The 15,279-nt window shown below is 48.1% G+C and overlaps 1 protein-coding gene across 1 annotated transcript; it reads left to right on the top strand.

Annotated features, from left to right (window-relative positions):
- The first annotated feature begins 4,859 nt into the window (after positions 1-4,859).
- LOC135441720 (gastrula zinc finger protein XlCGF9.1-like) lies at positions 4,860-5,252 on the top strand. The gene has a single exon (XM_064701261.1). The coding sequence runs from the start codon at positions 4,860-4,862 to the stop codon at positions 5,250-5,252; it is 393 nt and encodes a 130-aa protein (XP_064557331.1).
- The last annotated feature ends 10,027 nt before the right edge of the window (positions 5,253-15,279 follow it).

Genomic DNA, 15,279 nt, shown 5'->3' with positions numbered 1-15,279 from the left:
CTCTCCTCGGTTCAATGCTCTGGTGCCACGGTCGCACTCAGCACCCTGTCTCGCCTGGCTCAGCTCGGCTGTGGCCTGCCCCAGCCCAATTCACCTCGGCAGCTGCAGTCTCACCCCTGGCCCTACCTGGCTCAGCTTTGGTGGCTCTGCCCACTCCAATTCAACTCAGTGGCTTCCATCCAACCTCTGATCCAACTTGGTTCGGCTTCGGTGGCTCTGCTCACCCCAATTAAACTCAGAGGCTCAGCCTGCTCCACTTCAGGAGTTCCTGCTCCTGGCCTGACTCGGTTCAGCCTCAGCGGCTCTGCCTGCCCCAATTTGTTTCGGCTCAGCATCCGGCCCAGCCTGACCCCCCTCGGTTCAGCAGCTCTGCGCTGACGTGACTTGGCTTGGCAGCCAGACTGCCCCAACCCCCTTGGCTCGGCAGCACACAAACTGCTGCACCAGCTCCTGGGTGACCCCCTGCAGCAAACCCCCTGGCAATCAGCCCACTCTAGCCCGGCTTCGGCTGGCCCTGGAAATTACAGCGCTGGCTGTGCCCCAGAGGCTGCCCCCGCTCTGAGCACCACACGAACTCCCGTGTCATGTGGAGCTCACCGGCTCTCTTGGTGTGTGCTGGATGGGAATCCTGCCACGGGTCCCTGTCCTGGCACAAACATGGTTTCCCCGATGGGTGAACCCGGCTCCCAGGTCCCCACAAACCCTTCAATCTTATGTGTCCCGCCGGCCATGGGGTCCTTGTCTATGGGATCCCCGCTTTTGTCCCCCTCCATGCATCCCACTGTTCCTTTTTCCTTTCCACTGTCCAATATCCTGATGCTTCAAGGGACCAGGATGGATCCAGTATATTACTAATGTGAAGCTCAGTTACCAGAATTACAGAGTCACAATCTGGCCAAAAATAGTTATGTGGATGTGCTCACCCCTCTTCCACTCTTTTCTTTATCCAGTCTCCTGGTGTCTTTGGGCTTCCAACCTGCAACCACTGGTGGAACTGGAAGTGTCTGATAGACTCTGCCCAATCTGTGGAAGGGGGTGCCCCTTTTGAAAAGTCCTAAGGCCACCAGCTATATTTCCCGGATAAGTCCTCATTTGTGAGAAATGATATTAACTTTCAAAAATTTAAAAGGATTAATAAAATATTATAAAAATATAAGAGAAGACTGAACACAGGAAATATTTTGGCACTGGGAGCAAAGGAATTTTCCCACCATGTGCTCGTCCACACAATGGATGTTTCATCTTTTAACCCTTTAGCCCCTCCCAAAATCTTGTTAATCAACTCTTTCTTTGCTGTCCAGTGGTGGAGGTCACTTCTTAACATCTTGACTGGAGGTCAGGTGTTGCCATGGTAACAAGCCAACCCTCCCAAATACCCCAACTACCAGGTAACCCTGTGATAACAACACAAGGGGGGTAAAACATAACTGTAAATCTATAAAACTTGTCTTAACATATCCATAATATCTGCCTTTTAATTGTGAGACTCAACCATTGCATTACTCATCTATCACACAATTATTTCAAAACTGCTTCCTGTTCCACCCTGAATGTCCCTGCAGAGGAACAGGGCATCTTTCATGCACTTCTGCAAGCTCAGGCTTCTCATTTCATGAGGAATCTGGCCATATTAAGAAGGAGAAAAGGAGAGGAAATGGAATAGAAATTCTTAGAAATTCTTAGAAAAAATTACCCTTCTTAACAGACAAGGTTCACCAAATCATTCCCTGCATTTCTCCTTTTCAGATTCTTTCAGTCTACTACTCTGGGAGGTGCAGCTTGTTCTGCTGCTTATCATGAACTGATTGTTTTCATGCTCTTGATTTATACCAGCACGAGAGATGTACAATCATCTAAACTGAAAACAGAAAGAAACTGCCTCTGACAACCAATTTTCATGTTCTAGATCACTTTACAGGTCTCTATGGAGATGTGTGAATGATTATCACACAACTCTCCATTTCTGGCTGCAGCTTCTGGAAATTCTTTCTCTGAATTCAGTCAGGGTTGCATTCCCCAACACGTCCTGGTACCACCTCCTGTTTTCCAAGGTTGAAACAGTCAGAATGAAAACCTCACCCATGGCACAAATCCCCAGTCCACCAGTGTCGTACGAAGGAGACCAGGACACCAGATGGTTCATCACGGGTCCAACAGGTCCAGTTTATTGAAGAAAGCATCAAACACTTATACAGCAAATAATAAGCTTATGAATGTTCTTTAAGCCAAGCAATCTATTGGTTAAACTATACCATGAACTCTTCCTCATTCCTTAGGGGTTACATCTCTCTTTTCTCATGTCTCTTTCACTATTTGTTATCCTACTACAGCTAGGTCCAAGGACACACTATCTTTGCAGGTGCAGGAGTTGGAATTAGCCACGGTTTTGTACTTTTCCAGTCTTTAGCCAGCCAAACTCCCAACACTTCCCCTGTTTTTATTTTTTAAAAAAAATTCTATGGGCTAACTGTGTCACACTCTTTGTAACACAAAAATAGGCAATTCTAACAATTATTACATTATAAGCAATATTCTCAGCTAGCAAGGTTTCTCTCTTACAAGGGATCTAAGCTAGGGAAACAAACCAAAAAGGCTATCACTATTTATAGGAGATGCTACATGACAGATACAAAAAAAATTCTATGTGCTACAAGGCTCAAACAAAACTTAGGTGTGCTAATACAACCTACAAAAATAAGCTAAAGGAGTAACATGTGTGCAGGTTTCACCTGCATTGATTGTCTGGTAAGTTTGCTTTCTATTCTCAAACAGCAGATATACTTCAAACAGGAACAGCTCTACTCACAAGTGCTTCTGATTGTCTTTTTCAACTAAGGTTTCTCTGATGTTCACAACAACACCTTGCACACAAGTCATAAAATAAACACCTATCATAACAGCATAAATCTATCTAACGTTACTTAATAGCACCTAGACTTAAAATACTTAAACTTAAAATATTAAAACTTAACAGAACTTAACAGAAATTAAACTCAACAGAACTTAACTTAGCCGAACTTAACTGACTTTAAATTCTACATAGCTTAAACCTAATATAATTTAATCTTAACAGAATCTAACACTTAAACTTAACAGAAAACTTAACAAAACCTAACCTCAACAGTATTTAACATTTAATGGCACTTAATAGATAATTTAACTTAAACTACTTAGTAACAAATAAAACTTACTATAGAAATAGAATATAGCATTTACTATAACTTACTTACAGGCCTGATTCTAAAATACTAAGCTAAAACAACTTTCTTCATGTGTTTGCTGCAGCATTTTTATACTTGAATGCATTTAAACATAAGAAGTTTGTTTAAGGTATAGCTGTGGAAAAATTCTTTTGAATTCAGTGCTCGCTTTTATATCTATGACATCTAAACAAAGCTTAAAAAATACAAAAAACACACTCATTACATCTTACTTCTACAACCACTTTAACACATTTTTAACATTTTTAAATTTTTCAAAATATAATTTCAGAGTTTGATGTTCCACCGATTAAAGTCTATGCTTCTGATGTTTAAAGTCTCTGTTAATACAGGTGATTTTAAGACAGCATAACGAATGCTGAGCCAATTCGGCCGAAATTTGATTCCCGCATTCACTACGCTGATTTGTCTTTCACAGTCTCTGCTAGGAAAAACAAAAGGGTCCTTTTAACTTAGGTGAGAAACGTCCTGGTAGCCCTTGGTGTCATTTGTTTATTATTACTGGTTTCTCAATTGCAGCAGGGTTCCCGCGGCGCGTGTGTCGGAGCGGGCGAAACCCCCCCACCCCGTGCTGGGCTCTTTGTTTCGCAAGACTTGCCGGCAGGCTGACTCACTGCGTGCGCTGCACCCAGCGCCCGTGGCGGCGCGGGTCGCTCCCCCCGCGGCGGCTCGGCTCTCCCCGCGGCTGCCGTCGCTACCGCCGCTACAGCGCAGCATTTCAGGCGGCCGCTCGCCGCGGCTGCTCCCCATGGCGGAGCGCCCATGCCGAGTTCAGAGTAGCACAGCCTCACAGCCGCCCCGAGCCGCGGCTGCTGCTTTGCACTCAGAGACATGCTGAAACAGTGTATTGTATATGACCCGCCATGGCTTGCTCGGTTTCTTTGCTGTTTTATCATCTTCTAACACTGCTTCCCCCAGTATATCCCCAGATTTTCTCCGTTCTGAGAGTTCATAGACCGTATGTGGGTTAAGGAAAATTTCTTCAGCATATCCATAGGCTAATAACAAATCTATCCCCTTTATCCCTCGCCATTCTAGATATGCGGCGGATAACTTATATGCTGCTTGCCTTTTCATACCTCTTTCGTGAGCGCTCTTTGCAGCTTTCCAGGCTCTGGCAGACACGTATGGCTCAGGTCACCGATGTGAACCCTGAGGGTGCTTCAAAATTCCGGCACCGTCCTGGCTGCTCAGGACCCACTTCCAACTTCCTCGACTGTGGCATGCTCTCTCCCCCTTTTTCTTTTAGTCGAGACGAGGGGGTCAGCGTTCGGGGTCAACCATTTGTCGTAGGAATGACACCAGGACACCAGCTGGCTCATCACAGGTCCAAGGTCCAGTTTATTGAAGAAAGTATCAAACACTTATACAGCAAATAATAAGCTTATGAATATTCTGTAAGCCAAGCAATCTATTGGTTAAACGATACCGTGAACTCTTCCTCATTCCTTAGGGGTTACATCTCTCTTTTCTCATGTCTCTTTCACTATTTTTTATTATACTACAGCTAGGCCCAAGGACACACTATCTTGCCAGGTGCAGGACTTGGAATTAGCCATGGTTTTGTATTTTTCCAGTCTTTAGCCAGCCAACACTTCCCAACAATGCACCAACGCATCCACACTGGGAAGAGGCCCTATGAGTGTCCCCAGTGTCAGCTCCCATCTCCTCCAGCACCAGTGGATTCACACTGACGAGAGGCCCTTCCACTGCCCCAACTGTAGGAAGGGCTTCCAGTGCAACTCCAACCTAATCAGGCACTGGCGCATCCACACTGGGGAGAGGCCCTATGAGTGTCCCCAGTGTGCGAAAAGGTTTCAGACCAACTCCAGTCTCCTCCTGCATGAGTGGATTCACACAGAGGAGAGTCCTTTCCGCTGCCCCGACTGCCGGAAGGGATTCAAGCACAACTGCCACCTCATCACCCACCGGCGCATCCACACTCAGGAGATGCCTTATGAGTGTCCTCAGTGTGGGAAGAGCATCTCCATGAGCTCTCACTTGACCAGACACCAATGGAGGCACTGGTAAGGGAAGCCCTGCAAATGACCCAACTGCTGGAAGAGCTTCGTGCATCACTCCAGCTCCATCCCCCATGGGAGGATCCACGTTGGGCAGAGCCCTGGTGACCCACATTCAGTGATCTGTGCTGAGAGGACACCTGACTGGTTATCCTATTGTTTTGGCACAAATTTCCTTTTGATTTTTCTTTATCACTTAAAAACATCTGAAATAGGACTAAAAAGAAAGAAATTTATCAAAGATGTCGAAATTTCCATTAGTTAACAGTTACTTGAGCAGGAATTTATAGTTTGGGGACATATTCTGGAAGATTTGCGGGTTCTTGGGGGATTTCAGAAGTGTTCAGCATATCTTTGCACTCCAAAAGTAAAGACAGATTGATCTGTCACCTCAAAATGACTCAGTTCCACTGAAAACACCACAATCTTACTCCAAAGGGCTCAATCCAACCTCAAATTGCTTGTTGCCACCACAAAAAAAAATTCAGTCCCGTGCTAAAATTACTCAATTCCACAATCACCAGGGTGAGATGGGTTTGGATATAGACTGGGAGAAGTGGGATCCAAATTTGAGGGTGTGGGATCGTGATTGTGGGGGGCTGGGTGTGTGGGATGCATTTTCATAGAAAAGAAAATTTTCAGAACTATTAGTTTCTGTCCCATTTATTTTCCATCAGTTCCAGTTATGTTTTTCAGAGTGCCACCTTCACAGCTGATTGTGTTTGTGTTCTCCTTTCTCTCCTGCCTTTCTTTGCCTGCTCTGTTTCAATCTCAGTGTCTCCCTTGAGCCAGGGCAGCTCCCACCAAAGACCCTGCCCTGATTTAATTCCCAATCCAGGAGTTACAACAACCATGGATGAAGTTATGAAGGCTGGCAGTGAAATGTCACTGTAAAATTTTGCTCCACTTGGCTTTTATCTCCTTTTAAGGTCTTTGCGTCCCAGAGCAGGAACATCTTTTCCTGGCTGGGACCTGGAATTCCAGCCCCTGGGAGTGTGTGCCGTGGATCCCAGAGGGGCATTCCCGAGGCTCCCAGGGTGCTGCTCCTGCCGTGCCTCCCAAGGAGCTGTGCAGGGCCAGGGGACAAGGTCCAGCAGCTGTTTTGGTTCTGCAGTGCCTCAACAGCCCCTGGTTCCATGAGTTTCCCTACTGCCAACAGTGGTTCCTTGGTTCCCATGATGCCCTGCTGTGTCACCATGGATATTTGGTGCCATGAAGTTCTTCAGTGTCACAATGGCCTCCCTCGCTCCATGAGCTTCCACAGTGTCCAAATGGCCTCCTTGGATGGGCAGTGTCACCATGGACCATTGGCTCCATGCAGCCCCACTGGGTCACCATGGACACCTTGGTTCCATGAGGTTCTGGGGGTGTCTCCATGGTCTCCTTGGATCCACAGTGTCACAATGGACCACTGTATCCACGTGGCCCTGCTGTGTCACCATGGCCCCTTGGTTCCATGGCACTCCAGGGTCACAACTGACTCCGCGCTTCCACGTCACCCCTCAGTTCCAAAATGGTCCCTTCATTCCATGAGGAAGACAAAAGTTTTGTAGGAACATTGAGCAAATCCTGCTTAACACACCTGGGAATGTCTGTTTGCATTCAAGAGAGAGGCTAAAGGTGAGGATGGCACCAGCAGCTTCCATCTACAACACAGGTCCAGGGAAAGGACAGAGATAGAGAATTCAGCTGGGAGACTCAGAGAATTCTGCTTCCAGAGATCATTTCTGCTCACACTGTCCCTTGTAGAAAGGTGACACCATTCCAGGCAGCCTGGACTGAGCAGGTGGTTCCTGAGTGGGGTTTGCTGCTCAGGAAACTCGCCCAGGCTTTTCCATTCCATCCTTCCACACAGGAGAACTTCTCCTGGGCCTGTGTGCAGGCAGAGCCCTGAGGAGAGCAGGTGGGACATGGTGCAATGGGCTGGACATGGAGCTGCAGAGCTCAGGGGACAAGGTTCTGCTGCAGGGCACAGGAATGTCAGTGCCAGGTGGGCCATGTCAGACATGGTGAGGCTGGGGGTGAGGAGCAGCTTGTCCAAACAGGGTCAGCCCTCAAGGAGCTCATTCTTCCCTGTGCCCAGACCTCCTAAGGAGACATTCAGCATTAGGATCACCTGGGGAATACTTCTATCAGCTCTTCCCTGATCTGGAAAATAAAAAAATACTCACTTGATTAAAGAAAAAAAGTATGAGGTGCATTTTGAAATCTTTCTCCTTAACAGAACTTCAAACTGACTCCAATCAGCTGCCAAAGCCCTGGATAGAAGGAAGGAAAGGAGGGAGGGAGGGAGGGAGGCAGGCAGGAAGGAAGGAAGGAAGGAAAAGAGCTCCTGAGGGCTTTCTGTATTTTGATGATCCCCACAGTGGATTTGGGGCTGGGTCCAGGAGCCTCAGGCACACAGAGAAGGCTGAAGAAGCTTGTCAAGAAGTCAGAAGCAAAACTCCAAGTGCCTTGGAGCATCACTGGGCCCCACTGAGGGCAGGGACTGCCAAAGGCTCCCCAGGGCCTGGTGAGAGCAGATCCTTGAGGCCAGGATTGCAGGCAGCCAAAGGCTCTGAGCAGGGAACTGCAATGCTGAGCAAGGCCTGGGCTGGTTGGGGGAAGCAGAAAGGCCAAGCCCTGAGCCCAGCCTGGGACAGCAGGGCCTGTTCCCTCAAGGTTGCCTCGGGGCTGTTTGTGGGGCAGTGGGATGTGAGGGACAGCAAGGACAAATGTCATAAACCTGTGTGACACTGCAGATGCTCATGGAACCAAGGGGCCAGTGGGACACTGTGAGGCCTCATGGAAACTGAGGAGCCTGCAGGGCTGGAACACCCCAAAACACTGAAATGCTGGGGGATAACCAAAGCTTCCTTTCCTTGAGTTTGGTGCACAGGAGAAACACCAACCAGATATTCTCAGCATGTGCAGATGCAAAGAACATTCTTGGTAGGAAGGGACCCACGAGGACCATCAAGTCCAGCTCTTAAGTGAATAGCCTACACAGGGATTGAACCCACAGCCTCAGTGATACCAGCACCATGCTCTAATCAACTGAGCTAAGAGGTCAAAATGACACCAAATTTTACTGGCAAAATATGGACAGTCAAGGAAATTTGGCAAAGGGTTTAACCTAAAAACCTTTAACCCTTAAGATGCTTAGTTACCCAAAAATGTTCCAGGTAAGTAGGATTAGAAGGAGAAGAAATAGACAACATCAGAAAGACAGAAGATCTATAGAAAGACACTCACATAGGTACCAACTGCTTGGGCTCCAGCATCACCAATGGAAGAACCCCTGGAGAAGGCAGGATACAGACCATGCGCTGGTCTTGTGCTCTGGCTTTTAACACCCTGGGCCTTCATGGGTCCGCCCCTGGGGTGGGACTGCCAGTTGCTTGTCCAATCAGAGTCAGGCTAGGCATCAGCTGTTACCGTGTGATTGATTGACAGCTCAGCCAATCACAGTGAGGTTGGCACAGCATCTGCTGTGTGATTGACAGCTCTGCCAGGCCATGACTAGGGGCGGGGCTCTGTCCCACAACGAACCAAAGCCTGACCCGGCCCTGGCCACACACGGGTATTCCAAACATACCAAGGTATCTCGGGACATCGATCTCATCCAGCCTATGACAGCGACCCAAGTGACAATATGGAACCTCATGGAGCCATGAGTCACTTGTGACAATGCAGGTCCAAGGACACTACGGAACCTTATGGAATCAAGGAGATCATTGTGCAACTCAGGGGCCCTATGGGCACAAGGGTCAGTAATCAAACACTGGGATCCATAGAAAAAAGGAGCTATGGTGACACAGTGGGGCCGCATGGAGCCAAGGGAACCCTGTGACTCTGTTGGGGCTCATGAAACCAAGAAGCCATTGTGACACTGCAAGACTTCGTGGAATCAAGGAGACCGTTGTGACAGTGTGGGGAATCATTTAAAAAAAGGGAACATGGAACAGGTTTTCCTGGTTTTGCCTCCTGGGGAGTGTCTGACAGGTCCCACTGAATTTGACATGCCAAGGGCCACTTCCCATTTGACCGTGAAGCACTGGGGCTCTGTGCTTTCGTTCCTGTGGAAAAGAACTCTCTTTCTTGTCTAGGCTCATATGGCCAAAATTAGGATTCTACCTCTAAAATTCCCTATATTCAAGAGTTACTCTCCAAAAAAATCTACCAATACAGTCAAGTCTTGCCAGCCTTGGCCTCGGGTGACTGCCTCTCATCTGACCCTGCACCACTGGGGCTCACTTGTTTCCTTCCTATGGAGACCATTGTGACACTGCAGCGTGTTGTGGAGCCAAAGGGCATTGTTACACTGTAGGAACCTGTGGAACCAAGGGGATCATTGTGACACTGGGCGTACCATGGATCCAAGGGGCCACTGTGACACTGTGGGGTCTTGAGGAGCCATGGAGACCATTGTGACACTCGGGAGCCTTGTGAATAGCAGGGCATCATAGTGACACTGCAGAGTACCATGGATGCAATGGACCATTATGACACTGTGGGGCCTCATGGAACCAAGGACATCATTGTGGGTCTGTTGGGCCGCATGGTCACAAGGGGCCAGTGTGAAGCAGCTGGGCTTTGTGGAACCAAAGGGCCGTTGTGATCCTGCAGGGCACCGTGGATCCATGGAGAGCATTGCAAGGCCCCATGGAATCATGGAGACCATTGTGACACTGTGGGGCCCCATGGAACCAACGGGCCATTGCAATCCTGCAGGGGCTCATGGAAGGAAGGGGCCATTGTGACACTATAGGAACTTGTGGAACCAAGAGGATCATTGTTGCACTACTGGGCCCCAATAGAACTAAGGGGCCATGGTGATAAAGAGGGGCTTCATGGAACCCAAAGACCATTACGACACTGTGGGGCCTTGTGGAACCATGGAGACGATTAGGAACCTTACGGACTTGTGTAACCGAGGGGCCATTATGACATCTGAGGGAATCATGGAAGCAAGGAGCCATTGTGACACTGCAGGGCCCTGTGGAACCAAGGGAACATGAAATAGGTATGACTGCCTTGGTCTCCCAGGGGTCACCTGACAGGTCTGCCTGACCTTGGAATGTGGAAGGCCACTCCCATCTGCCCCTGAAACACTGGGGCTCTGGGCTTTCCTTTTTATGGAAAAGAACTGTCCATTTTTTACAGGCGTCCATGGCCAAAATTTGGATTCCACCTCCAAATTTCTGTGTATGCAAAGATTGCTGCCAGACAAAATGTGCCAGGACAGACAGGTCTGGCTAGTGTTTAACTCCTTAGTGCCACCATTCACCTATTTTCCGAATACTGGAAAGGGCTCTGTGCTATTCTTTGTATGGAAAAAATCATCCTTCTCCAGGCACAAATGTCTGAAATTAGGATTCCACATTCATAATTTTGAATATCCAAGGGTTGCTCCGAGCAAACCCACCTGGACAGACAGGTCAGGCTTGCCTTGGCCTCTGGTGGTTGCCGTTGATCAGCTGCTGAAACATGGGGGGTCCATGGCTTTCTTCCTATGAAGACCAATGTGACATTTGGGAGCCCTGTGAAATGAAGGAGCCATTGGAACACTGCAAAGCACCATGGATCCAAGGGACCATTGTGACACTGTGGAGCCTCGTGGAACCAAGGACGTCATTGTGGCTCTGTTGGGCTGCATGGTCCCAAGGGACCAGTGCAAATCAGCAATGTGGGAGTTAGCCTGGCTGTAACTCAGAGTCAGCCAGATTTTACCCTAAAAGAACTGGGCGTGAGTTTCAAGTCCTAGGAATCATTCTTTTAACTTAGGGTGAGCTTGAGAAATCCCCCATAAGCCTTTAGTGTTGTTATGCTAAGTTGTCCAAGTTCTACTCCCCTATTGGTTTATTGGTTACTTATTTCTCCTATATGATTATTGTTCAAGTTTTCTACCCCCAAATGTCTATGTTGTTGCTTCCCCTTTGTCTCAGGTTTTAGGATCCTGCCCCTTGTACTGTGCTAGACTTCTCCATGTTTATTATTTTTCATCCTGTTATTAAAGTTCCTTTTAAACAACTCCATTGATCCTGCTCCTTTTCATTTTCGCCACACTCACCCTGAAGTCAGGGAGCCAGAGATGTGTGTTGCAGCCAACTTCATTGTGACATTTCGCACCCGCAGAGGGACCATGACGTTCAGGGCTCCCTGTGTCAGTCACATCAGCTGGGGTTGGCTGATGGATAGGCCAGTGCTCCCTGGGATTTGTGCCGGGCCCGGCGGATTCATCGTTGCTTCAAGGGACCTTGGCCAGGATCAGCAGGGACAATGACGGTTTCACCTGCACAGGATTGCAGGTGGGTTTGGGGAAATGCAAGACATTCATTGACCATTTTGCCACTGTGTTTTTACAGTATGCACCCATGTCCCATAATTAATTTGAGGTGTTGTGGTAGCTCTTCCCCATAAGGCAAAGAAAGAAAAATTGCCAGCCAGATGTTCACAGTAGAAAGGAGTGTATATGGATGCTTTAATTCTCACTGATCATGATGAAATATTTTCAAAGAACGAATAAAAATCAATCATGAGGTGGATCATTAAAAAATTTCCAGACACCTCTGGTGTTGAAATCCATACCACTGAATTTTGAGACTAAGTGGAAGTTTTTTTGATCAATAGGGACTCCATTGCATCCCACATACTCCCCATCTTCCACACCACCCTTGAGACCCTTCACCAGCCAGCAGTGTGTTGAAAACTCAATCCATTGGTCACTTCTAACTCGGGACCTCGCCCCAAACCTGCCTTTATCAGACGTTCCAGGATGGTCCATGATGGCGATGGCCATGCTCTCTTGGAATATCATGCCCTGGAGAGTTAAGATGGAAGGAGCCTGAACGTGGCTCGAGAGCCCTATCATCCTCCCTCCATCTTGGCTCCTCCATTTCCTGCTACCACAACCTTCTCTTCCGCCCTGAACGAACCTCCAGACTCCACCCCCAAAACTGTGGGTCACACCCCCACTGTCAATCATTCCACTTTCACCCTGAGCCATGCCTCCAGTATGCCAGCCCAGTTGTTTGTCATCCTAAATCAAGACCCTTCCTCCCCAACACCTGACAAAATGGCAGTGCCCTTCGCCTCCCCCTCCGGCAACAATATGACCCCATGGTCAAAGATACTAAGCCCAACTGTCACACTATTTCTAATCCAAATGTTTCTCCTCTAAGTTATTCTTCCTCCTTAGAAAACAGTTTGGATTCCCCAGAGCCACCTCACCCCTATAACCTCAGAAGATCCCTGGGAAATGATCTGGAAATAAGCAGTTAAGGAAGGACACTGGCAAAGAGTCTCAAAACCCCTCACTGCCCCCGTATGTTATGAAAGAAGGGGGCAGAATCACAGGTATCAGCCATTGGTTTGAGGGGAAATCAAGGATCTGCGTAGGGCAGCTAAAGACCAGAGGAGTGACTTCCCTTGTTTTAATGGCCTAATGAGGGCCATGGTTACTGCTCAGGTCTTAATCCCCTATGATTTAAAATATATTATGACCATGTTGTTGTCACCTACAGAATACACCCTGTGGGAAAGGGGATGGAAGTGTTTACTAAATCAAATAATAGCAGACTATGCTAATAATGAGGCAAGGGCGGAATTGATAATCAACCATCTAGCTGGAGAAGGACAACACAGCCTACCAGATGATCAAGCAGCAGGTATCTCCAGAGAAGTATTGGATGATATCAAAGAGTTGGCTTTGAAAGCTTTAATCCAGGTATCGGATGGTAGCACCCCCAATTTGAACTACCTTGGGTGGCTGCAGGTAAAGGTTTAGGAGAATTAGACCATCTTGGGTGCCTGTTAAGTAAGCAAACCAATACTACCTCCCTCACATTGAGTGGCCTGCTCTCAGACATAGAGATCATCAGACATGCCACCTTGCAGAAGAGCGATAGAGTTTTTGCTCTAGGCACATGGGCATGGCTGTGTAGACTCTGAGGGATGTGTTGCATGAACCTCTCCAGCCACAGCGAGACAATCCACAAGAGCATTCAGGTACTGAAGGAAGGATTCCAGAAGCTTCAAGTGGAAAACAAAAACTGGGTGAATAAACTCTTCCAATCCAAGGGACTAAAGGGTTGGATGATGTCGAGCTAAAACAGGACTATTAATTTTCTGAGTGGTTGTTGTTGTTGTATTGTTAATTGTCCCACGTTTGTTTAGATGCTTTTAGAAAGTCTCACAAAATTCTTTCAGTTCCATCTTTGTTGTAAAACAGAAAGGTGGAAGATTCCCAACATAGGCTCCTCATGGACTCCTTGGAGGAGAGAATTGGAGGCCAGGATGGTACAAAAACCTCTCAGAGACTCAGTGTGGAAAGGAAACTCTTTAAAAGTACCTCAAAGTATTCCTAAGTCCATAAAGTACCTTAAAAACCTTGAGTATCTCAAGGCATTAATGAGCCCCACTGAGTGTCAGTACAAAGCTCTCAAGGGACTCATTAAAGCAGATAATTGGGGCCACGATTGCAAAGCCTCTCACAGAGTCTGTATCAAAAGGGAAACACCAAGTACCTTAAAATAACTGAAGTACTCTGAAGTATTAATGAGCCCCACTGAATGTTGTTACTGACAAAGCCTCTCCAGGGACTAATTACAGCAGATAATTGGAGGCCATGATTGCACAAACCTCTCAGAGACTCCAAGGCAAAAGCAAAACCCAAAGTCCTTTGAAAATCCTGCAGTCCCTGGGAGCATTCAGGAGCCCCCAGGGCAATTCCTGGCCAAGGCTCCCCAAGGGATTCCTTCCAGCAGATCCTTGAGGCCACTGGGATGTGGGCTAGGGGGGATGCTGAGGGCAGGACAAGGGGCTGACAGTGCCCAGCCTGGCTGGGGCTGTGCCAGGAGGCCCCAGTGCTTCAGGACAAGGTGTCTCCTCCCAGCCCTTGGTGGCACAGACCCTGCTGCTGTGCCCCAGGGCACCAAGACTTGGCTTCTCTTTGTCCCCACCTGTCATCACTGCCTGCAGTTCTCTTCTCTGCCTGGGGCTTGGGGACACTTTCTCAGTTGTGTCCCTCACTGGGACCCATTACAAGTCCAAGAAAGTTTGGAGTTGGATTCTGCCTTGGAGTTCTGGAGAGGTTTCTTCAGCTCCCTCTCAGGGACTGATGTTCCGGGCCTGAGCACAAAGCCCCAGAGGCTCATTAAAGTCCTTGTGCTGTGTCTGTGCTGCTGAGCTGGGCTAGGCTCCTGGCACAGAGGCAGCTCCTGGTAACCAAGAAGAGCTTCAAAAGCACATTTCTCTTGATGAGCAGCTCTTCTGCCAGCCCAGCAGGGCTGGGGCACTGCCTGCAGCCACCCCAGGCACAGCACAGAGGCACAGAGAGCTTCAGTCAGTCAGGGCAGGGAAGGTGCTGAGAAGTGCCTGGGGCAGAAACACTGCCAGCCCTTGGCACAGGAACCTCTGGCTGCAGGACAATGCAGCTGCAGCTCCTGGAGCCATCTCCTAAAGCTGGAACATCCCAATGCCTACAGACCCTGTGAGTACATTCTCTGATTGTCTCTTGAGCAGAGCAGCCAGGGGTGCCCAGGGCTGTCCTGCAGAGCAGGGTCCTGCAGCCCAGGGCGCTGTGCTGGGGCAGGGACTCTGCTGCCTGCCAGGGACAGCCCTCAGCCAGCCCTGGCAGCTGCTCCCAGCACTGGGGAGAAGCTCTGGGGGGAAGGAGCCACCCTGAGCAGGGCAGGGACTGCTGCTGAGAGGGGCTGGGTGGGGCAGGGCTGCTCCCAGCTCCAGACCAGCCTGGGCACAGCTCCAGAGGACACTTCCCAAGGAAGGTAAGCCTGGGATTGCTGTAAAGATCAGGAGCTTTCCTGAGAGTGTTTTCAATTTCCTGCTTGGAAAGTTGGGGTGATGACAATATGATTTTTTCATTTTATACATTTTTCATGTATTTGTAGTTCTATAAATTACTATTACATAGTTATAAATATATAATCCTTATTTAAGTCTATTAAACTCCTAATGAACTCTATTACTATTATATACTTCTATAACTATAATCCTATATTAAGTCTATTATTTCCCCTAAGCTTTTTCTTTGATTT

Source organism: Zonotrichia leucophrys, unplaced genomic scaffold, assembly GCF_028769735.1.
Source record: "Zonotrichia leucophrys gambelii isolate GWCS_2022_RI unplaced genomic scaffold, RI_Zleu_2.0 Scaffold_448_41627, whole genome shotgun sequence".
Lineage (NCBI taxonomy): Eukaryota > Metazoa > Chordata > Aves > Passeriformes > Passerellidae > Zonotrichia > Zonotrichia leucophrys.
The sequence above is the reverse complement of the archived record's forward strand: the minus strand, read 5'-3'. Positions and strand labels throughout refer to the sequence as shown.

Coding starts and splice junctions, on each gene's coding strand:
- LOC135441720 (XM_064701261.1), top strand. CDS start 4,860: ATGAGTGTCCCCAGTGTCAGCTCCCATCTCCTCCAGCACCAGTGGATT.